General features: G+C 45.7%; 5 protein-coding genes and 1 long non-coding RNA gene across 10 annotated transcripts; 4 read left to right on the top strand and 2 right to left on the bottom strand.

Moving 5' to 3' along the window:
- The first annotated feature begins 643 nt into the window (after nt 1–643).
- On the top strand, nt 644–4,343 carry LOC143376973 (BBSome complex member BBS7). 3 transcript variants are annotated; one of them, XM_076827810.1, is made up of 13 exons: nt 645–801; nt 907–1,096; nt 1,161–1,329; nt 1,425–1,501; nt 1,571–1,823; nt 2,110–2,372; nt 2,437–2,626; nt 2,691–2,771; nt 2,829–2,972; nt 3,031–3,152; nt 3,205–3,314; nt 3,373–3,652; nt 3,963–4,343. In XM_076827810.1, the coding sequence occupies exons 1-13, from the start codon at nt 660–662 to the stop codon at nt 4,093–4,095; spliced, it is 2,154 nt and encodes a 717-aa protein (XP_076683925.1). In that variant the 5' UTR covers nt 645–659; the 3' UTR covers nt 4,096–4,343. The 3 variants fall into 3 exon arrangements, with proteins under 3 accessions (XP_076683928.1, XP_076683925.1, XP_076683927.1); XM_076827812.1 differs by having other exon boundaries at nt 3,706–4,343; XM_076827813.1 differs by lacking the exon at nt 3,963–4,343 and having other exon boundaries at nt 644–801; nt 3,362–3,546.
- On the bottom strand, nt 1,698–2,628 carry LOC143376986 (uncharacterized). Its single transcript, XR_013087212.1, has 3 exons — nt 2,472–2,628; nt 1,967–2,403; nt 1,698–1,821 (listed from the first exon to the last, which is right to left on the bottom strand). It is a non-coding gene; the product is annotated as an uncharacterized LOC143376986 (long non-coding RNA).
- Nucleotides 4,344–4,601: 258 nt separating the features above from the next.
- On the bottom strand, nt 4,602–7,794 carry LOC143376975 (uncharacterized). The gene is made up of 8 exons (XM_076827814.1): nt 7,645–7,794; nt 7,063–7,391; nt 6,483–7,001; nt 6,257–6,413; nt 5,983–6,186; nt 5,769–5,911; nt 4,731–5,374; nt 4,602–4,664 (listed from the first exon to the last, which is right to left on the bottom strand). Exons 2-8 carry the CDS (start codon nt 7,306–7,308, stop codon nt 4,646–4,648), a joined length of 1,932 nt encoding a protein of 643 aa, XP_076683929.1. The 5' UTR covers nt 7,309–7,391; nt 7,645–7,794; the 3' UTR covers nt 4,602–4,645.
- A 298-nt stretch (nt 7,795–8,092) lies between these two features.
- On the top strand, nt 8,093–11,880 carry LOC143376981 (SKA complex subunit 1). Of its 2 annotated transcripts, none has more exons than XM_076827832.1 (4): nt 8,093–8,239; nt 10,456–10,577; nt 10,676–11,129; nt 11,192–11,880. In XM_076827832.1, exons 1-4 carry the CDS (start codon nt 8,206–8,208, stop codon nt 11,344–11,346), a joined length of 765 nt encoding a protein of 254 aa, XP_076683947.1. In that variant the 5' UTR covers nt 8,093–8,205; the 3' UTR covers nt 11,347–11,880. The 2 variants fall into 2 exon arrangements, with proteins under 2 accessions (XP_076683947.1, XP_076683946.1); XM_076827831.1 differs by lacking the exon at nt 8,093–8,239 and adding an exon at nt 10,147–10,318.
- A 643-nt stretch (nt 11,881–12,523) lies between these two features.
- On the top strand, nt 12,524–15,002 carry LOC143376972 (uncharacterized). Its single transcript, XM_076827809.1, has 5 exons — nt 12,524–12,793; nt 12,870–13,489; nt 13,554–13,847; nt 13,908–14,468; nt 14,532–15,002. Exons 1-5 carry the CDS (start codon nt 12,524–12,526, stop codon nt 14,965–14,967), a joined length of 2,181 nt encoding a protein of 726 aa, XP_076683924.1. The 3' UTR covers nt 14,968–15,002.
- A 1,286-nt stretch (nt 15,003–16,288) lies between these two features.
- On the top strand, nt 16,289–21,154 carry Afti (aftiphilin). 2 transcript variants are annotated; one of them, XM_076827808.1, is made up of 7 exons: nt 16,289–16,405; nt 16,479–17,695; nt 17,763–17,975; nt 18,482–18,628; nt 18,783–18,843; nt 19,127–19,255; nt 19,413–21,154. In XM_076827808.1, the coding sequence occupies exons 1-7, from the start codon at nt 16,303–16,305 to the stop codon at nt 19,955–19,957; spliced, it is 2,415 nt and encodes an 804-aa protein (XP_076683923.1). In that variant the 5' UTR covers nt 16,289–16,302; the 3' UTR covers nt 19,958–21,154. The 2 variants fall into 2 exon arrangements, with proteins under 2 accessions (XP_076683923.1, XP_076683922.1); XM_076827807.1 differs by having other exon boundaries at nt 16,467–17,695.
- Nucleotides 21,155–21,912: the final 758 nt, after the last annotated feature.

The following is a 21,912-nucleotide window of genomic DNA, read 5'->3' as shown; positions in this document are numbered from 1 at the left end:
CCACTTCTGTCGATGCTTTCCGAAGGAAAAATGTCTGCTGCATCGCGTGGCGCAGTCAGATTTTCTCCTAGATCCTTAGTTTTGGAAATAAATTGAAAGATATCTGCAAAAATGGGTGCATTTCAGGTGTTCTTTTACCTTTGATCGTTGCTTAAACATATTTAAATGTTCATAATACATTAATAACTTATATCGTTGTATTCGGGAGGGTTCATAGAATAATTCGACGGAACCGAATAACTATTACTGTTTCGACACAAAAGATGTTCAAAGTTGAAAATTTGCATTTTTTTCAAGAATATAAGAAACGGCTATTGAACGTTATAAGTCCAGATGGCTGTCGAGCTGTGTTATCTTTTCTTCCCAAGTATTCTTCTACTTTCTAAGTATCTCCTTTTAACTAGTACAATCTACCTTCACCCAAGAGTGAGACTATACTCGAAGAATGAATTGTTGTGGTAGCTTGTTGCTATGGATAAATTGATCTCGCGCATGTGCGCCGAAAATATTCTCCAATACAACTGAGAGCAATGTAATAAGTTCCATAGTTGATAGCACAGTGGTTTATCTTCCACTTATGCGAAGACGTATTTAATATTCCACTGCCTTGAGACTCGAGAAGTAAATTTGCAATAACATCCGTAGTTCTGCTACTAAAAATGACTCTGCCATTGTCAAGAATAGACTACGCAGCTGTGGGAGTCACATCTCGGGGCACGACAAAAGTTTTCTCTGCAACAGAACACAGACAGACGCAGAAGTTTGTTGTCGCTGACCACGACGGTGTCCTCCACGTGTATGGTAAATTTTAAACAGTCTTTGTGTTACAGGAGTATCTAGAACTCCCTTGAAAATAATTTCAGAAAGTTGCCGAGTATAGAGTACATCCAATTCCATTTCCCACAGGCGTAAAGAAAGGGGAACTGCAAGTGTCGTTCAAATCCCTTCCGGGGCCGAAGATCAGCAAGATGGTTATAGGGGGTACAGCGCGCGATAAGATTTTCATTGCGCATGGGAATACCGTGAAGGGTTACACGAAGAAAGGGAAACTGTTTCTAGAATTCGACACGAACCTCATAGATCCCATTTCTGCAATGTGAGTATGCTGACGACGATCGATATGGTGCGTGAAATTTACATTACTTCTTTCGTGTTTACAGGTACGTGCTTGGTCCAGACCTCGCTGCATGCGCCAGAGATCTTTATCACAGATACCACGACTGCAAAGACGCTGACTCGTACTTAGCCGGCGAAACCTTATACGACGTTGTTCTCCTCCCTGTCGAAAGGTCCACTATCTACGCGATTCTAGCTTGCGGAGATTGCGCTGTAAGAAAATCAATCAGTTCGCTTTCCAAGGTCGAGGCAGGTTTCTTCTAAGAAACTGGCCTGGCTCAAGCATTGACGCATCTCATTTCTTTCAGGTACGCGTTCTCCACGGAACAAAGACTCCAGCAGTTCTCAGGCTTCCGAGTGTGCCCACTGTACTATCCTTGTACAGGTTCTTAATATTCCATTCTTAATATTCCACTGTTCTGTGTCCAGCTTCCGATGAACTGTTCTCTTCCAGAGAGGGCGACGTTGAATCCAAAGATCGTGTTCTGGTTGGAACGATGGATGGCAAGGTAGGTTTGCTGATCCTTCAGGGGAACAAAACCCTGAGGATCACATGGCTGCTGAACATGACAGGCTCCGAAGTCACTTCTTTGGATACCTACGAGCTGCAAGACGGCTTGGATATACTTGTGGGCCGGCAGGATGGCACCGTTGAAGTATACACTTTTCCTGAGGAAGACACGTTGCCTTCCCTTCGCTATCGCTCTGTAGGTACTAGAGGTGTGCGAGAACCCGAAAATTTCGGGTCGGGTCGGGAATTTTTCTCGAATCGGGACGAGTTCCCGAAATTTTCGGAAACCCGACCCGACCCGTCCCGACCTTGGGTTCCCATTTTCGGGTTCTCGCACACCTCTAGTTGGTGCATCACTTTTTATACCTAGTTCCTATTAAGTTAACAAACTTCACCTCTTCTTCTCTCTCCCTCTAAATTCAGAGCGTAAGGAATTCACTGCTGAGCAGAGAATTCTTACCAAAGTGAACTATGCCTTTCAGAATGCCAGCGAAAGCATCAGTTCAGTGGTAGGTGGCATAATTGGTGCCGCAGGATACCCCGAAGTTCTAGTCACAACGTATTCAGGGCGAATATTTGGTCTGACTACTAGACCGCCCGGGCTCTTGGAAGCCGACCAGAGTGATGGCTTGGCGAAGCTCAGAGCGGAGATACAACAGCTGCAGGAGAAACTTAACGAAGACAAGGAGGCAGCTAACTTTACGGTGGACCCTTTGGCACCGTTAATCCTATCGGTGAATCACAGGTAATACCTGTGTCGCTCCTCTAGACGGTTCCTTAAACAATTAACCAGTAAATATCCTTCTCAGGCTGCTCTTGAACAAAGAAGATGCATCGTACTCACTTTCGATAGAACTGGACACACCGATCGATAACATTCTGGTGCAGTCGGACACACCAATTGGATTGCTGGACGTAGAAAGCAATAGTGCCGTGGTCAGCCTGTCGACGTGCAATCCAAGGGAAGGCAATTTTGTCCTGGCCACGTACCGCTGTCAAGTCAGTATAAAAAGAAGAAGCTTAAGAAACTGGTGGAAGCTTAAACTGGCCTCTACTTTAACAGGTGAACACTAATCATCTCGAAATGAGACTGAGAACGATCGAGGGTCAGCCAGGTACATTACAGATCTACGTCACTTCGCAGGTAGGTCCTCAGTTTCTCTTGCACGACGTAGGAGTGTAATAATTTTCTGCAATTTAGGTGCAGCCAAAGTGCTGCCGCAGAATCTTAATACCCATATGCGCCCTTTCTCTCCATGTAAGGCAGCACGAAGATGAAGACGAGGAACCCTCCGGAGAGCCTTTTAACGAATTAAAGTTGATCGGTGGCTTCACGGTTGCAGAGGTTCGCACATTTGCCAGTAAGATTTTAACGGTTCCGCGTCTTACGAGGTGTATTTCAGATGCACGCCTGGCTTTCTTTCGTGTTACCCGATGTCCCCGAGAGGCCTCACTTGCAGGAAGGCGAAGCTGCCTTAACATACGTGTCGTCCTTTGTGGGCACAGCCTTGAGGTGCACGTACAAGTAAGTATTCCTCTGCGCGTCGTTCTGGATCCAACGGTTCGGTAATTTTCAGGAAAGGGACCGCCGTCTTCTACGGAGAGAATATATCGAGCATCATAATTCTCAGAGACATATTGACCAGGGAAGCGACGAAGAGGAAGATCAAGCTAGATGTGTTTTGCGGTAGGTCGCTCTTGAAACGAAGCGTAACGTCCTTCGGTGAAATGAAGCGCCTTTACAGATGTTGCGGAGGGCAGTATATCCAGGGTGTTGGAGTTGATACTTCCTAGACTGAACGCTGCGCATGAGTTAGTGACGAAAGTAAAGATACTGAATGCGCTCGAGGAATGGGAGCTAAAGGAGAATCCTAAGGAGAATCTGTGCCCCGAGTATCAGGAGCTGATACAGAACGAGGCGGAGATCAAAGCGCAGATGGCGAAGGACAGCGAAATCATGGACAGGTTGCATGGAGTGATCACTGACCTTTACGTTGACTGGGAGAGAGCTAAACGGTCTCGCAGGTAATGTATGAATGAGTATAAATAATATGACGTATATTGACAATATATTACAGGTAACAGCTGCTAGCTAACTTGCAAGCCGTCTTTCGAGTTAACAAAATTTTGCATCACAATTTAACTGCTCGCATTCCGAAAACATCGCTCGTTTCCTCTAGCAATTTAAATTCACTTTAACATCCTCCACTCCGAGGTTTAGGAACACAATGTACATAGTAAGAGACGAAATTTCGAACATTTCGAGAAGCTATAAGGGTGAATAAGAAGTTGAAATGAAACGCACCGCTTCACACGCACATCCTGCGCATTTCAGAATTAGTAGCAAAGACGCTGCCGAGAAGCTCAGCGCGGCGCTTCAATCCAGAGAATTGGCTCAGCTGTTGCAAGTTTTCGTCGATACGAACAGTACGGTGCCAGCACCATCCTCGGCATCTCCGGTTATCTAAGACTGAGCTACCGAACGTTACTTTCTTCCCATGGAGAGTGCAATAAAAAGTGGACCACAGTGTTTCTATAAATGTCTTCACGTAAAAAATATATTTTTCAACGACGATTCGCGATATAAACCGGCTAACTTACCTAGGCTTAAAAATGTACATGTACATTTGATTAATGTTAATTATAGTACAATATATATATGTATATATATATATATATATATATCTTTATGCAATTAAATTGATATAAGTTTTTAGGAGTTTTTTTCTGTTTTCTGTACTTTCTCGAGTTCTCCGCTTGAAACAGTCTTAAGGGTATCATTTAAAATTTAAACACTACGTCTGCGTTCTTAAAAAGTATGCAGCAGGAAAACTGGAAAGTACACTATATGCACGTTGTATAGGTAGCGCTTCATAGCGCTGGGATCAGTCATTTTCAACAAAGGCCTGCGATCCCACAAAGCGTCAACTTTGTGCGTCAGACCTTTCACATTACGTTCCTACGATCGATTGCGTATTATGGTACAAGAACAACCTCCAGCTTTATTTCCGACAGATGTTACATGAAGAAGTATTGCCTGCAACGGTAATAGACATGAGAAACTGAGCCGCCGAATAAGCGAGCTTGGAATAAAGGAACTTACATGTTATCAGCGGTGCGCACAACTGCCTCCAGCGGATCCCTGTCTGGATTCGCGTCTGGCGCGGTGGTCACCGTGTATTCCAAGGTCTGCCCCCCGGCGTGTGGCAAAATGCTTTCTGGATTGTCGTCCGGCGGAATGATCTCCACCACCCCTGTCGCCTCCACTTCCAGCTTCAGATCTCTAACCAGATCCTGAATGGTTTTCGCCTGCGAACCTTTGTCGTTCTCGTCCTCTATAGTCTTCCCCGACAGGACCCTGTTCATGGGTCTCTCGGACCTTCCCTTGGAGTGCGTGTGCATATGCCTCTTCATGTCGCTGCGCACTCTGAACGGCTTTCCGCACACGGTGCACGGGTGAGGTTTCTCCCCGGTGTGTATGCGCCGATGATTCTGTAAGTAGCTACTCGCTCTGAAGGTTTTATTACAGTACTCGCATCTGTAATTCTTCTCGCCCGTGTGGATTCTCCTGTGAACGATCAGGGAATACTTCCTCGCGAAGTCTTTGCCGCAATACTCGCACTGGTACTGCTTCTGTTCCGAATGAATGCTCGTCGAATGGTACTTCAAGTCGCCCCACTGACGGAAGTGTCGCCCGCACTCCTCGCACTTGTACGGCTTGTCGCCGCTGTGAAGGCGCTTGTGCACCTGCGTTACGAAACAGTCCAGTTAGTAAACAGAATTCGGGATTTAAGGGGTCATGCCTAGTTGGCAGGCGAAAGAAAAACGTGATTTTCAGGAATTTTTTGTGGAAAATCTAATGCATATTTTTTGCAACTATTTGCTTATTTTAAAAGTACGTGTACTCAGCAACTCTCAGTAATATTGTTATAGGAAAATATTAAAAAATGAACGAATAACAGCTACTCTTCCGGAAGCTATTTTTTTTTTTAAGTAGTTCATAATACTGTGTAAAGATAGTAAAAAAGCGGGAAATCTTCATCAATCCATTGACTTGTAAAAAAATCCAGAAAATGTACACATTTTCCTAGGGTTCAACCGGGTATGCCTCCTTAAGTTACGCGTATCGCAGCTGTACGACCTTTAATGCGCTAGCGGCGAAGAAGCTCTTCCCGCAAACTTCGCACTGATGCGGCCTTTCCCCACTGTGAGATCGCATGTGATACACTAGACTATTTTTATGGTGGAATGACCGGTCGCATTGTGGGCACGTTAATTCGTCATCTATGGAAATAAGCGATCCGTTTTAAAGCGCGCCGCTCAGAGGAGCACACTTCGCATGCGAATATACACACTTGACTTCCGTGCTTTCAGTATTTTCTTTTTCTTCGTTGTTTGCGGAATGTCAGCCTTTCCTTTCTCGTTTAAGCCCTGCTCGCCAACCATCGGCGCTTTCACGTGGTGGGTAACATCGGTGATAGTCCACAGTGGCGAGTCGTTGTTCATAGCGGATAAAGGGGACTCTGATTCGTCGTCTATGTGAGCACCGGTCTCCTCCACTGCAAGCGTTTGAACCACGATTACGCTACATCCACGAGCAACGCTCTCGATCCGACTTCATACGCTTACCAACGCCCCTGATGCCCTCCATGAGATCCTCGGGCTCGCTGAACTCCTCGATCACAGTGTTTTGAAGACTCTGAACAGACGCCGGAACGGATATCGTGATATTGGTGTTCGTGGCTTGCGCTATTCTAGTCTCCTGCTTCACGGGCTCGTAGTGCACCTGAAATACAATCGAGCGCTGCATCACAGGCCCAGGTTACGCCTCCGAATATATAAGAACCCGAATCACCTTCAGATGCTCGAAGAACTTTAATTGACTACTAAATCTAGAGCTACAGAGTTCGCACTTGAATATATGAGCCTGCGCGTCCCCGGCCGCCTCCGCGCTCATGGCGACCGAGCTCAACTTGCCGCCGTCCTTCCTCGCCGAGCTTCTTTTGGTCTGTTGCTTTAGTTTCCGAGGGATCCTCTTTTTATGAGGCAGTGACCTCTTCGGTCCGCAGGCCGGAGCAGTGTCTTCGCTGCTGTCCGCCGACACGTCGATGTCATACTCGCTTTTCACGTTTATGAACTCTTGTTTCACGCTATGCGCGATGCGTTTGAAGGGCTGCAGGGTCGGGAACACAGGTGGTGCGCTCGGTTCTGGCACGGCTTGAATGGAGTACGTATTGACGGGCGCCAAAGTCTCTAAATGAGAGACATCCGGCAGAGTAGGGTCGTCGTGCTGGGGCTGACTGTGAAGCTGCTGTTGCTTTTGCTGCTGCTGCAGTTGGACCGCGACCAGAGCCGCCGCGAGTCTACGATCTTCCTGCAAGAAATATTAAATTCAATTTTTTAACACGCAGGCGCGGAGAAGCGCGAAAGATCACCTCCGTCAACTCGTGCGGCAGCAAATCGTCCGCCTCGTAATATTGCGTCGCCGTGCCGTAGTCGGTGCCAACGCCGGCGTTGATCATATCTACGACCATCCCTTCGGAGAGCAACTCTCCGTTCAGCGTCAACAGCGGGACGGTCTTGCTCAGCGACTCGCCGTCAGCCCTCTGAATGGTAATGTACTGCGTCCCTTCCATACCCTCCAGCAGCACCGCTTGCGCTTCCTCTGTCGTCACTTCCATAATTATCTATATCAGTCGTCAACAGGAGAAAATCTCTTCTACGATTATGTTCCTCTCCATCTGTAAGAGCTAGCTGCTTCTGCCTGCAAACGAAGCACAGTCAATTAAAATTATATGTCGCGCAGAGCGGCGGTTAATAATTCTAAGGGGAACTTGACAGCTGCACCGGGGCATTTAGAGGCGGAGCTAGGCGATTCAAATTTCGCGCGCTCGCGGGCCTCAGAGATGACAGCGGAATCAAGGTCACTGCACCCGGAGCTCGCAGATAATTCCTCTGGCGGCTTGATTCGCGTCCCGGCTGAAAAGAACGGGCCCCTCTTACCCCCTCGTACCTACCTTCGCAAGCGCAGATGGATTTCTCGTCGCCTTCACGCGGAAATCGAGCGACATAAACAAAGCAAAATATTGAAACACTGTAGGGCAAAATGTGACAACAATGCTTGGGTCCTGACGCCATTAGAACGGATGTGCTACCCTTCTCCCGTCTCCTGCCCGGATCGCCCGCTCCGACGCCAACGTTTAGGTCCCAAAAAGCACTAGGATTCGCGTAATTGGGACCGCTGATTTAAAATACTTCTTCTTTTCTCGCTCTTCATATTAAATTTTCTCAACCTTTTCCCGCTTTTAGGAGTAAATCCATAATGGATCTGTGCTGATCCATGATTTGGGAGCTTTCACCGGGATTTGCGAGTCGAATGACTGCTAGGGACTTATCGTCGCTGAAGCATGGCCACACTTGATGGATGATGGACACTTCCGGTAATTGGGTTCGATGCATCTGAGATGTCAAAATAGGTTTGCAATTGTGGGATCTTTCGGGTTTGCAACGAAAGCTGTATGTTAGGTGGATTCTGTCGAACGATTGTTTGATTAGAGCTCGATGAGAATGAGTGTTCAATGGGAAATGCAGGAGGGGTGATTCGAATTACAGGTCTGACCTGTTCTACTTGGACAGAAGTCAATTTTGTGCGTATGCAATTTCTGTCCGAACACAGTTTTGGCTGAGATATGTGCATTCAGATTAATATTGTGATGTTGAGGCTTTCTACTGCAGCATTAGATTGTTACACTCGGAGGTAACGACAAAGTGTATCGTTGACACAGTGGATTGTCAATTCTTAAGGGGGGCTTCTCGTGTAACAGCCCCCGAAATTTATGTATTTTTTTTGTAAACACTATTGTTAATATTGCATTAAACTCTATTGGGATATAAGGAGACATCTTTAAACGTGTAGAGTTTTTTATATCGATCCTTTTTATTATTTATTAATTATTGTGGAATCGGGTTAACCTCTTCGACGATGTTGGCGTCATCCTGATTACAAAAAGAAGAAAATTTTGTTAAAGTTAAATAATTTACGCTGATACTGGACTTAAAATTATAATTTTAATAATAGTTTTTATTTTTAATACTTTTTTCGTCGATATAAAAAATAATATGAAAAATTTGTCTAAGGAAAAAACTTACTTTTCCTTTTAAACGCTATAACTCTTTCAATTTTTCAAGTTTTTTCTTTAAAGTTGACCAATCCCGGCGTAAACTATTTGACTTTAAGAAACTCCTATTTTTTTGTAATCAGATGACTCAGGATTTTGTAATCGTGATAGGTGCTACACATCCCGCCAACAGGTGTTACATTGTCGAAGAGGCGGACAAGATTCCAGAATAATTAATAAATAATAAGAAGGATCGGCATAAAAAAATTATTTTCTGCAAGTTTAAAGATGCCTCATTATATTCCAAAAGAGTTTAATCCAATTTGACCAATAGTTTTTTAAAAAAAAATTCTCAAATATCGGTTACTTTTGGGGCTGTTAGACGAGAATCAGCTTGAGTTCAGATGTATTCTCTTTCCTGCAATTCTTTAAACAGAAGCAGCCTTTGTCGTTAAAAACATGTAACTTTGTCAAAGCGAAGTTTGAAGTCGTATTGGGTATACTGATTCTACGAAACAGTGTTTCATTTATTTGTTATTATGTGTAAGTAATTACAGTTATGCATCTTCTTGTTTAATTTATGGGACACTTACAAGTTAAAGACCCCCTTTCGTTCTACAAAAGTTTGTATAAGTACTTATTTACATTCTGAGAATCCAGATCTGTTGTACAGACTCTGCAGAGCGTTATGCAACCATATCGTTGACTCGTGTTCAAAAACGTGTTAAAGAGTCCTTCAAATACATGCCAAGGAACAATAAATTAATAAATATTGGATGAGGAGTTACTGTGCCCCTGTAAGAGGTTTAGATCCTCGGAATATAAATATATAAATTTTCACGATTCAAAGGAAGCTTAGTTCATAGGTGTCACCGTTAGGTGGCAGCAGCGTTCTTCGGAAATTAAACTAACGGGCGAATTCTACTTACGCCTAAATCGCCCGCAAAATACACGTTTCTAACTATAAATTACGACTCGAAAACCGGAACATACAATTACTCAAAGTAATTTCAAATGATCTATTCCGCTTTATATTGCCCAACAACGCGAACTTATCCTCTCCTCTTTTCTTTATCTTTTTCCTCCTCTCTTTCATTCGGGTCCCAGCAGCAGCAGTGCACCGGCAGAAAGAAAGGTGGTCACCCATCTTTCCCCAGTACCCGCCCCGTGATGCTTAACTTCGGTGATCTAACGAGAACCGGTGTCTCCATCACGGCTACGGGCGCTAGCTTCTTCGATCCGCTTCGCTAAAATGCGCGACGGCCTTAATCGTTTTCACTAATGGAGGATTCTCAACGCAACGCACTGAAATTAACATGAGAATCGGTCGTTAAGAATGGTAAGCAGCGTCATCTACGAACAATGTCAACATGAATTCAAAGTTTACAAACGGTGGTAAATGCTTAACCGTTATTTGCAATACCGAAAAAAGTTGTTTCGTGAATTACATCAGAGTGTTGGAGAAATTGGTAGACAATTTCAGAAATGACCACTTCTCCGTCCGTTGAAGATATTTTGGAACGACAGTCCTTGAAGCTGCGAGATCTCGAAATCGCCACAGAATTTATTAAGAGTAATACTAAGTTTAAATCTCTTTCTTTATATTTCAATTTTATTTCACGCCGGACTATGAATTCTTCTCAAGCATCTTGTTCCTCGCATTGCATCGTCAGAGCGTTCACTCTCGCCTTTCGTAATGTTTCCTCGCAGATAAGACTGAGATGAAGGAAGAACTCCTCCAGCTGCACGCGGAGGCCTCTTCAATATCTGACGGTGTCGGAGCGATGCGAACGTGGCTACAAAAAACGAGAGAACAGAATAATCGATGTAGAGTAAGTGTTCCCCGCGTTTAACACCTCTCGAATAACAAGGAAGTCTGCGCCATCACATATGCGACTTTTTTTAAATAGAAATCTAATAAAAACTCTAGGAGCTGTTATCGTCCATAAAGCTCTTGGACGACAGGATTATCCACATGGAGAACAACGTTCCGCAGGAACTAATCCGTGATTATCAGAGCAAAACGAACATATCGAACAACAGTTTGAAAAACGAGCCCCTGAAAAACTCAGGAACGTGCATAGAGACAAACACCGAGACACCCGACGCGTCTATGAGAGACTGCAAAAAGATACTGTTCAGCGAGCCCGAAGTCTACCCTACGATACCCTTAATAACCAGTGACGAATTCAGCAAAATTCCAAAGTACATCATTGGAAGGCAGACGTTAGCGACTGTGAATAATCTGTTGGATTCCATCAATCAGATACTAAAAGCGAAGTATACATTCTTGTCGCTGGGGAAGGCTCATGCTAGAAAGCAAGGCGACTTGAACCTCTATCTACATTACAAGAAACAGGATCTGGATGTCTGCACTACCAATGGTAAGATCATCTAATTATCCTGAACGTGCAAAACTATTAAAACTTCATTCGTTATATTTCAGAATACGTGTACTTTTTCACCGGAGAAGATTACGAGAAGCAAACGAAATCGAAGCTGAACAAAATTAAGTTGAACTTATTGGTTGTTCTGCGACACTGCAAACGGTTGCGGGAGTACAGGGTGAAGAATGATATACGATACGTCGTACAAAAGTGATCGTTACTTAACACTCTGCTGACCGGCGCTTCCGAGACAAAACTGTTCCGTGCGGCCGACAATTCCGAACGAGTATACTCGTGACCGGTCAGCAACGTTCGGATACGGCAACACGAGTATACTCGTGACCGGTCAGCAGCGTTCGGACACGGCAACACGAGTATACTCGGGCCCGGTCAGCAGTGTTCGGACACGGCAACACGAGTATACTCGTGCCCGGTCAGCAGCGTTCGGATACGGCAACCCGAGTATACTCGTGCCCGGTCAGCAGCGTTCGGATACGGCAACACGAGTATACTCGTGACCGGTCAGCAAAGTGTTAAGGTATAATAGGTGTAATGAATTGAAAGTAACGAAGAGAAGATTTCTACAGCTGCGTATCATTATTTCGTTGTAAAAGATCGAGGATCAAGTTTATTGTACATAGAGAGAGATATATACACTTTATTGTATCAATGAAATTGTTACTATTTGTACATTGCTATATTACCTCGAACGTTTTTAATAAACCGAGGAGAAATAATCCGCCAATAACTGCTTGTTAACATTGTCCGAACTAATACCACCGCGATTTTAATCGCGATTCTACAACGAAAGAAATAGATTCGTAGCGATATACTGCCACTGAGATGCGCTTTTGTTTCCGTCGTCGTGACGGCGTGTTTATTGGAAACGCGAAACAACGAGCTGCCCGTCGAGTTTTTTTCCGCGGATGGGACACTCAGGTTTAGTTTGCCATGAAAGAATCGTCCCCTTTCAATTCCAAGGAACGAGGTAATCTGCTCCGAATCCATTCGATCGCGCGCTCGCAGTTTCAGTCCGCTCGCGTAATAGGGACCAGACGAAACTATGGCTTTACAGCTTCTCTTATCGTTCTCCGGCAACCGCATTGCATTGTCATTTCAATTAGATGTAATTTATTTAGACTGGAGAATTGTATATGAGCGTAGAAATACCTAATGAAATGTTAATTGGATCTTACTATGATCACCAGCAAATGCGAAGAACTGATAATTTACTTGCAAGTGCAGATAGAGAGATTATTCGAAATAGACTTTCAGCAAGAAATATTGTTAAATAATAGTAATGGAGGTCACTTAATTTATTATATTTTTTTTAGTCGTTTAAGAATGATTTCTTTCAAATTTCAGATAGAAAAGATATATAGCTCCGTAGTATGAATATTGGGGGGGCAGAATCAATTAGTACGTTAAGCGAGCACGAGGATGTACTTGATGATTTCGAGGGGTCGATTATTTGGTCGCAGGAGGAGCCGCTCTCTTCGAACGAGATCCTCGAGTTGACCTCTGACCCCGAGAAGCAGAACGATTTCAAGTCCCTGTGCAGATTATGCGCAGGCGAAACCCCCAATCCTATTTACATTTACTCTGAGTTCGGAGAGTCTTTGAGACTTCTGGATAAGATAAACACGTGTCTGAGCGTTAAGGTGATATAGTCGAGCCAAAAATTTGCAATTTTGTATTTTAAAATAGAACTCCCCAACAATAAGCAATGTCTCTTAGGTGAAGAAAACAGATCCTCTGCCGAAGCAGCTCTGTCCAACGTGCGTGGAGAAGATTACCTGGTGTAACGAGTTCGACGCGCAATGCATCAGAGCCGAGGAAACTCTTCTTGAAATTTTAAAGCAGAAGCACTCCTTCATCAGCATTAAGAACAGCGGGAATTCCCTGGGGAGCACCGACTCGTGCCCATTGTGCATCAATGGTCGAATGAGAATCTACGAAGAGAACAAAGAGAATCGTAGAGACGTTGAACTGTATGACAGTGACATTGTCCTCGAAAGCAGCGACGAGGAACAAATTCCGAATGAACTCAGAGCAGACGAAGAGGCTGAAAGCGAGGCCATAACACTGTTCTGCTTGGGGACCAAACAGAAGTACCTGAAATGTGGCGCCTGTATGAATCTCTACCACACGAAGGAGACTTTGGACGAGCATAAATGTAAACCCCATCTGCAGTGCACTTCCAAGCCGTACAAGTGCGATATCTGCTTAGCGACTTTCACCTTCGAGGAGCGCTTGCAGTTCCATCAGCACTTCCACAAAGACGCGAAGGCATTGTATTGCGAAGTCTGCAATATTACCTTCGGAAAGGAACTGAAACTGTTCTACCATTATAAGAGGTACTAATTGCTCGTAGGAAGTGCATTTTTTTTAAGAGAATTTGTATGCTAACTTTGTCCCTAGGTATCATTGCAAAGATGGCAGAGTGTCCTGTTTGCAATGTGGGAAGCTATTCGAGAGCCACGAGGGATTAAAGAAGCACGTTTGCTTGGATGGGAAAACGAGACCGCACGTGTGCGAGGTTTGCTCTAAGGGCTTCTGCGACGGATACACTTTGAAGCGTCACGTGGTGACTCATCTCCCAGAGAAGCCGTATAAATGTCCCGAGTGTTCGAAGAGTTTCACGCAGAAGTCTAGGTTGAATAAACACATAGCTGGGCACAGCGTCATCTTTGAAAATAGCCAGACTATATGGAGGTAGCATTTATTCGTCGGAAAGGAATAATCTACTTTTTAAATAAAATCTTTTGAATAAAGGTGTGTTCGTTGCGGAGAGGCTTTTGGAAGCTACGAGTTCGCGGACGACCACTGCAAGAAGCACGAGGAGAAGATCAGCCTCATCGAGGAGTTGCAGGTGCTGAAGCTGTACCACTGCGAATTCTGCAGCAGCCACTTCGTCGACATGGATCACCTGAAAAGCCACCGCAAGTCGCACGTCGTGGAGACACCCTACTCGTGCAACGACTGCAGCGCTTTGTTCAAATCCTTCGCAGAGGCTGTCCTACATTGGAAGGAACACCCGAGAATATTTAAAGTTCTGGTAGTGTTTCTGTGCGAGATTTGCGACAGAGACGTGAAGGAGCTTTCTCTGCTCTACAAGCACAAGCAGAAGAGGCATCAGCCAGTGGCCCGGAAATCAGAGAAGGGCGAAGAAGAGTTCATCTGCGAGCTCTGCGGAAATACTTTTACGAACGTAGAAGATTTTCAGGAGCACGGGAAGTACAGGTGCTCGAAATTCCCTTGCGATATCTGCGGCAGCCTCTTGCCAACGGCGAACTCTCTGAACGCTCACAAAAGGAGACACAGTGGGCTAAGACCGTGCGTACAGAATCGTTGCTATAGAAAGTATTTCCGTTTGTACAATTCTGTATTTCTTTATAGATACGTCTGCAACATCTGCGGGAAGAGTTACACCCAGTCGAGCCACATGTGGACGCACAAAAGGTTCCACATGGGCGTGAAGCCTTACGCCTGCGAGTATTGCGATCAGAGGTTCACGATAAAGCCCGACCTAGCCGATCACACTCGGAAGAAGCACACCAGAGAACGGCCGTTCAAATGCGATGTCTGCAACAAAGCCTTCCTAACCGGCTCCGTGTTCTACCAGCACAGGCTGATACACCGAGGGGACCGCAGGTATAAGTGCCACTACTGCGAGAAAGCCTTCACCCGTACGGAGGCCCTGAACAACCACATAAAGATCCACACCGGCGAGAAGCCGCACGCCTGCGACGTCTGCGGAAGGTGCTTCAGGCAGAAAGGAGACATGCGGAAGCACAGGCGTACGCAGCACACCGCCAAGCAGGACGCCAAGTAGACTAAAGGAAACTATGTAAACAGCGTAACTCAGAATACTGTAATAAACATTTTGCACAGCTTACTGATAATTTTTTATCAGCGCCACTGTAAAGCCGGGAATCCACCTAGAAGCTAAGCTAAACTAGGCTATGCTATGCTATGTTTCAGCTTAGCTTTTGGTGGAAACGGTCCCATAAAGCCGGGAATCCATCGGAAACCTAAGATAAGCTAAGGTAGGTTTCAGCTTAGCTTTTGGTCGAAACGGTTCCATAAAGTCGGGGATCCACCGGGAACCTAAGCTAAGCTATGCTAGGTTTCAGCTTAGCTTTTGATGGAAACGGTTCCATAAAGCCGGGAATCCACCGGGAACCTAAGCTAAGCTATACTAGGTTTCAGCTTAGCTTTTGTAAATGTATTGAAGCTAATTCTTAAAACTTAGCATAGCACAGCTTAGCATAGCATAGCATAGCTTACCTTCCAGATGGACCCCCGGCCAGAGATGGGCAAAAAATTATTTGAAATAAAAATTTCGTACACAAATTTTTACTTCAAATAATTTTCCCCCATCTCTGCCCCCGGCCCAAGCTCCCCAAACCATAAGTTCCCAAAAAGCCCACCGTTCCCAAATTCGCGTGCGAGAGCCCCGAAGAAAAGCGAGAAAATAACTAAACGAAGAACGATGCCGCGGTCGTACCGCGTTCGAACGTTAGAAACCCGCGCGACGGCAGGTGGGAACAGGTGCGCAGAAGCAACACGTACGGAACAGGTGATACGACCGTCTCGTGATTCGTACCACCGAACCGTGCGGTTCTAACAAGTTGCGATCGTCATCGATAAGGATTGCACGTTGTCGACGAGCGACGTTCTTCCTCTCGAAGCTATGACGAAGGAAAGATAAAACGATTCCGCAAGGTGCTCCACGTACCTGCTCCCTTTGTAAGTCACCACTCGCCTAACTAAGCCTCTCCACATCGACGCTAAACCATCGCACGTCTCTCCCGAACAATTCAACGCAATCATTCACGGCGATCGATTCAGCGTTGTCATTAAATTCCCCGAATCACACAGTTGGACGTTTCTGGCTGTCATTAATGACACGTACATAACCTGCCTAACGCTTGACATATGCCTTCGGTTCTGGCGAATCGCCGCGCTTTCGATTCACGCTGGAAATGCCTCCGGAGGCGATAACAACAGGAATCTTGTAGTTTAGAAATTGTAATATATACTAAACGGTTTTCCCGCTGAAATAATAAATAATAATAATAATAATAATTAAGCGCGCAGCAGAATTTTATCGCGCGAGGCTAATGTTGCTCGAGCTGCGCTATGGTTTCTAGAATCTGGGCGAAGGATGGCGTTCCCACCACTGGTCAGCTCGACGCCTCCTCCGCTGGACAACTTCGGTGACTCCGAGGAGGACGAGTTCGGGGACTTCACGACCGGCGGTATCGATGGTACGAGATTGCGTAGAACGCGCCGAGGCGGAGGTGTTTTCGATTATTTAAATGATTTAAGATCGTATTCCAGGGCTGTCCGTGTCGTCAGATTCTCCGCACAAGCTCGCGACGCCGATGCGAACGCCCCTGCCGTCGCAGAATGCCTCGCCGAAAGTCAACGGCATTGCGGAAGCGGCTGAGAGCGTCTCCCAACCGGACGTGGCTTCGATGCCGACTATCGCGGAAGATGTTCTAATTCTCGAGAAAACGGGCGAGACCGTCAGCGATATTAAGCTGAGGAAAGCCGAGAGTGGCGACGGAGCTTCTAAAAGGAGCTCGGAGAATGTGGATAGTAATGACGCTGAGGATGGTACGGAGAGAGGAGGTTTCGGCGGGGCCGGTTTGGCGAGCGAGAGCAGTAGCTTAGGCGAGAGCGAGCAGGAAGCTTCGCCTAATCATTTGGAGGATATAGAACCGCTGAGTCTGGATTTGGGAGATCCCACGGTCGCTCCGGACACGACGCAGCACCTGGACAGCGATTTCTATGATTACGAGCAGTTCGAGGACTCTGAGAACTGGGTTTCTAATGGCGACGCACCTGCGGAGGTTCCGAAAACCGAGTACTTTGAGTTTCGAGAGGCCGAAGATATCTCGGAGAATTTCAGCAATTTCAGCAAAGATTTCAGCGCGGATACTAAAAAGGATGTACATTTAGTTTTAGAGAATTCAGATGAGAAGCCGAGGCTGGAAGACCGACGCATAGAGGACATAAGTGTGCCTGATGAGAGCGAAGCGAATGATCAGAAGTGCGTTGAGTTCCCAGGCTTTCATGGCTCGATCGAAGGAGACGCTTTAAGCGCGAATAAGTCGAGAGGCGAGTTCGCAGCTAGTAATCGAGAGGAAGATGAGTTTGCCGACGATTTCTGTGGATTTACTGAGAATGCTAATGTTGAGAAGAATTTTCTATCCGCGCCACTGCCGGATGTCTCCAGCTGCTCCAGCGAGGAGTTCGGGGACTTCAAGTGCGATTCCATACTCGAGACCTCCGCTGCGACTGTTCAGGGAGAATTTCGCGACGCGAGCGAGAGGAAAGGTGGAACGACAGTCGAGGACGATGATTTTGGGGATTTCACGAATTTCACTGATCAAACGCAGTTCGAGAAGATCAGCGAACCGAAGGTACCTGATGAAGACGAGGACGACGATTTCGAAGACTTCAACGACTTCGAGTCAGCGTTGGAGCAGCCTGCGGTAGAAAACACGCAGTTCAATCTAAAGGAGTCAATCTCGCGAATAGAAAATAAGAATGTGAGTTTGCTCTTCTACTATTTACTCTCTCGTAAGCTTGATAATCAATTACAAAGATGTTCCGCAGGCTACTAACAAAATAGAGGACATAATAACAACGATGTTTCCGATGGATTCGAAGGAATGCGAAGTCCAAGTGCAGTCGCTGATAAGCCAGACAGATAAAATCTGGCAGAGCATCAAGAGCGTCGAGGAAACGAACGCTCTGACGTACCAGTGGGCGAACAGCACGAGCAACAATGTGATGCTGAAATCTCTTGGCATCGATTCCCGCAATATCGTGAGTGGGCGCTTACAAGGGAAGATCCGGAACCCGGAAGTTCAAAAAATTCTGAAACTTTGTGAATATGTAGGGGATTTCCTCCTGATTACAACGCTATTTTTGTTTGCTGCCCAAATTCACTCGAAGGGGGTGAAATTAACCCCCGAAAATTCGGCTATTTTCCGATTTTGTGTTATAACTCGCGAACTGTAAGAGATGGAAAAGAAGTTTCAAGACAAAAATTACTTCTTCTAATTAGATCTATCATTTGGTAAAAAAAGAAAAATATTTTACAGTTCACGAGTTATAACAGAAAATCAGATAATAACCGGATTTTCAGGGGTCAATTACACCCCCTTAGAGTGAATTTGGGCAGCAAACAAAAATTGCGTTGTAATCACGAGGAAATTCCCTACATATTCACGAAGTTTCAGAACTTTTTGAATTTCCAGGTTCGGGATAGTCCCTTGTTAGTCGATTCGAGATATTCGTATAATTGTGAAATAACGATTTGGTTCTTCCAGTTGTTCGGACCAAGGTGGAACCCGAATGTTCCCAGATTTGCCGCGAATCTTGGTTTCACTCCGCTGGAACCCATCAAAGCCATTGCTGATGCCCAGCCACCCTCTGCTACGAACCCGAGCAAAACGCAAGGTTTCATTAATTCCGAAGTAAGTGTACGGCTATCGATGGATGCAGTAGTTTTATTATTTTACGCTAACATAAAGAGATAATTGAATGAATTAATGTGTTTTTGAAGAGCGAAATATTGAAAACTACACACAACACGCTCAATTATAATTAATCGCAATGAAACCCCATTAGGAAGTACCTGCCGCTCAATTCGATTGGAATAGTTCCGGGCTTGTTAATCCCTTAGAAGCTAGTAAGTATTACGCAACGTATGTAAATGTTATCGTTTTATTTCCGTCTTACTGCTTTGTCTCTCGCAATAATATAAATATACCATGTAAATAGAGAAGCAGACGTTTTTATTGATTATACGAACAATTTGTTTGTTTTCTCGCACTGGCGCTGTGTTTCTCGAGTTAGTCATTCTTTCGCTGCTTTTCTCTGTACGTTTTGCTTGAGCGATTCTTCCGTCGATTTGCTCCGATGTACTGTGTGCTAATCACTGGGTAAACTCTTTGAAAACTCGTGTAATTTAGGTGGTGGGTTATCCGCTCTTCTACCTCTGGACTTTCTGTGTCCTTTCGATCCTCTACTAACATCCCACAGTTCCGCCAACTCTGAATCCTATCGTCGACCAAGTAGCGCAAGGAATTCTGTTAATCATCGTAAGTGTTGGGCTTGGTATTCTGTACACCTATATATGTCGTAGATAGAACAAACCATATAGAAACATTTAATCTTCTCACTGTGCGTTGCCTACGTATATCCCTACCGAATAATTCAAAGCCACTGCCTTCAAACCAGCCTTTTGTGACGTAACAGATGCCCCGGAAGTAAATGTCAATCGGCAGCGATGCAATTCAGTCTCCAAAGCGGAGACCGGGGACTTATCGGAGAGCGAGGCACCGAGGTCCCAAAAGCGTTCGCAGCCTGCGAAGATGATAGAGCCTTTGCCGGCTCCGCGTGCAGCGGAATGGAAGAGGAAAGCGGACCCCGACGCGGGGCACAGATCGAGGAACACTGGGCCCCACAGAGGGGCCCCGCCGGAGAAGCAGTTCCCACCGAGCGAGAAGCACCACGTCGTGAATGAGAGACAATTCGCGCCGCCTGAGAAACAGTATTTGCCGTCCGAGAAGTCGAGCTTGGGGGACATTTATCGGGGGAGGTCAGTGAATAAGAGGTCCGGGCCCGAGCACGTGGTGATGGACAGGTTCGGCCGAGTGATGCCCATACAACCGGAAACGGCGAAGGTGTTGAACCGACTCCCGGACCTTTCGTTTCTGAGCGCGAGAACTCTGTTGCTCGACCGCGAGCACAAGCAGATCGCCTGCGAGCTGGGCGTCATGAATCGTAAAATGCCTGGCTGAGTAACGTCGGTCTGAGCGCGAGTTTGAAAGGTCAGGGCGCACTGGATGGAGCGCTGCCCTTGCGTGGACGCAACGACAAGGCGTAGAAACGAAGGAGAAGAGACGTTCCGTTAACCTTTCAAACCCGTGCTTGGACCGACCTCCGATCCCAGCTTCTTTCCCTGTTCAAGATTAAACAAACCGACTGCTAAAAGTATTCTGTACTCTCTACTCGCGAAACAGAGATTCTGGGAAGAGCGTACGAGCGCGGAGAGTATCTGCCTCCCAGAGGGAGAAGTGGGCGATACGCTCCGCGGTGGGAATAGCGAGTTCTTACTTCGCTCGCGTAACAGAGTCATGGTCTTTAGCCGCTTGAGGCTGCAGAGTGCGGGGTGCTCCTTTATTCGCGTTTACGCAATCGAGGAACACCCTGGGTGTAATTTTAGCGCCGGAGGCATTGTCGTGCGGTGACTTAAGCATCACTTAAAACATGTGATATATGTAGTTTTTATATGCTGATTATTAATTGGTTGTCTTAGAATTCGTAGCACATGCCCCTTTGTTTCCTTAGTCCCCATCCGTATTGTTACGTAGGCTCATTTAGAATGAGACGTGGACCAATTTATAGTTTGTACATAGCTGTTAGTGTAATCATACTTTACGCCCCAGTTGTGTTCTCACTAGAGGTGTGCGAGAACCCGAGGTCAGGACGGGTCGGGTCGGGTTCCCGAAAATTTCGGGATTCTCGGGAGGGTCGGGATTCTCGAAAATGTCCGGGAGAGTCGGGATTCTCGAAAATGTCCGGGAGAGTCGGGATTCTCGGGAGAGTCGGGATTCCCAAAAATTTCAAGAACCCGCTTAATGAATACATCACACATTCAACGCATCGTAAGAAAAAGTGTAGAGACGTTGTTGGTTTTCCGAAGCACAAGCATCAGTCAGTCCTAATAATACGAATCCCGAAACCCTCAGGAACCCGTCCCGATCCCGAGAAAAATTCTCATCTCGACCCGACATGCTCGGGTTCTCGCACACCTCTAGTTCTCACGCGTGCTGTCGAATATGAAAACCATGTACTTATCTTTTCGGTGACTCTGTTCCGTGGACAAGGTACAGAAGCGCGCGAGTGAGTGGCGCAGCCAGAAATTCGGGGTGGAGGCATGCGACGACACCTGATATGTATATACGTGTATGCAAATAAACTAATGTTACAAGTTACTGTCCCTTTGATTGATCGCGGAAGGAGCTCTGTGTTCGACTGTGTCTCCACGTTCTCCTGCTCGCAAACACGCCATACAGTTATTATTACAGATCTCGTTTGCGCTCTTATTTTTAATAGGACCCCAAATGACTCGTCTTTTATAAGAGTAACTCATATCTGTGAAATATTTCCATATCAATGTGATACAGTCGTAGAAGCTGAACGATAGCGATTAATCCTTCTTTGCACCTTCTGGCCGCGCCACGGGTGCAAGTAGCTTGTGTCGTCGAACGCTCAACGTTCGAGCTCGGACCGAGCGGTAATCTTACGCGTCGAAGGGAATTGTCATGAATATAGTTGGCGTTCAGAAGTGACTTAAAACAAAGATAATAACGATGTAGATAAATACGGGATTCTCGAGTATTCAACCTGTGGCAAGAAATAATAGCTGAATATTTGATAACTGTCGTTTTACCAGACAGACTGTCCTTGTCATGTTGTAATTATTCTAAAGCTCACTTTAAGTACTCTGTCATTTTCGAGGGGAGGATCAGTCTTGAGTGGAAGAAGTTGAGGCACTTACAGGAAAGCGAATACAGCATAATGCATATTTTACTTTATCATTCCAGTGCTAGTAATTCATTAACCATTCCATTTAACACCGAAGCTGTTTTATAGTACAACTAGACTGCGCGTTATCAGTCTGCGGCACGAAATTAATTCCCAGCAATTGCCTGAACTCTTCTACGCAAGATTAATGCTCTCTCGAGTCCTA

This window comes from Andrena cerasifolii, chromosome 15, assembly GCF_050908995.1.
Source record: "Andrena cerasifolii isolate SP2316 chromosome 15, iyAndCera1_principal, whole genome shotgun sequence".
Classification (NCBI taxonomy): domain Eukaryota; kingdom Metazoa; phylum Arthropoda; class Insecta; order Hymenoptera; family Andrenidae; genus Andrena; species Andrena cerasifolii.
The sequence above is the reverse complement of the archived record's forward strand: the minus strand, read 5'-3'. Positions and strand labels throughout refer to the sequence as shown.

Excerpts from the sequence above, each read along its gene's own strand:
- LOC143376972 (XM_076827809.1), top strand. The coding sequence starts at position 12,524 with ATGAATATTGGGGGGGCAGAATCAATTAGTACGTTAAGCGAGCACGAG. Across the intron at positions 12,794-12,869 it reads ACACGTGTCTGAGCGTTAAG|GTGAAGAAAACAGATCCTCT; the intron begins GTGATATAGTCG and ends AATGTCTCTTAG. Across the intron at positions 13,848-13,907 it reads AATAGCCAGACTATATGGAG|GTGTGTTCGTTGCGGAGAGG; the intron begins GTAGCATTTATT and ends TTTTGAATAAAG.
- LOC143376973 (XM_076827810.1), top strand. The coding sequence starts at position 660 with ATGACTCTGCCATTGTCAAGAATAGACTACGCAGCTGTGGGAGTCACA. Across the intron at positions 1,502-1,570 it reads ACTGTACTATCCTTGTACAG|AGAGGGCGACGTTGAATCCA; the intron begins GTTCTTAATATT and ends GTTCTCTTCCAG. Across the intron at positions 2,973-3,030 it reads GTGGCTTCACGGTTGCAGAG|ATGCACGCCTGGCTTTCTTT; the intron begins GTTCGCACATTT and ends GGTGTATTTCAG.
- Afti (XM_076827807.1), top strand. The coding sequence starts at position 16,303 with ATGGCGTTCCCACCACTGGTCAGCTCGACGCCTCCTCCGCTGGACAAC. Across the intron at positions 16,406-16,466 it reads CACGACCGGCGGTATCGATG|ATCGTATTCCAGGGCTGTCC; the intron begins GTACGAGATTGC and ends AAATGATTTAAG. Across the intron at positions 17,976-18,481 it reads GCATCGATTCCCGCAATATC|TTGTTCGGACCAAGGTGGAA; the intron begins GTGAGTGGGCGC and ends TGGTTCTTCCAG.
- LOC143376975 (XM_076827814.1), bottom strand. The coding sequence starts at position 7,308 with ATGGAAGTGACGACAGAGGAAGCGCAAGCGGTGCTGCTGGAGGGTATG. Across the intron at positions 6,414-6,482 it reads AGTTCTTCGAGCATCTGAAG|GTGCACTACGAGCCCGTGAA; the intron begins GTGATTCGGGTT and ends ATTGTATTTCAG. Across the intron at positions 5,912-5,982 it reads ACTGAAAGCACGGAAGTCAA|ATGACGAATTAACGTGCCCA; the intron begins GTGTGTATATTC and ends TTATTTCCATAG.
- LOC143376981 (XM_076827831.1), top strand. The coding sequence starts at position 10,231 with ATGACCACTTCTCCGTCCGTTGAAGATATTTTGGAACGACAGTCCTTG. Across the intron at positions 10,578-10,675 it reads AACAGAATAATCGATGTAGA|GAGCTGTTATCGTCCATAAA; the intron begins GTAAGTGTTCCC and ends TAAAAACTCTAG. Across the intron at positions 11,130-11,191 it reads GGATGTCTGCACTACCAATG|AATACGTGTACTTTTTCACC; the intron begins GTAAGATCATCT and ends GTTATATTTCAG.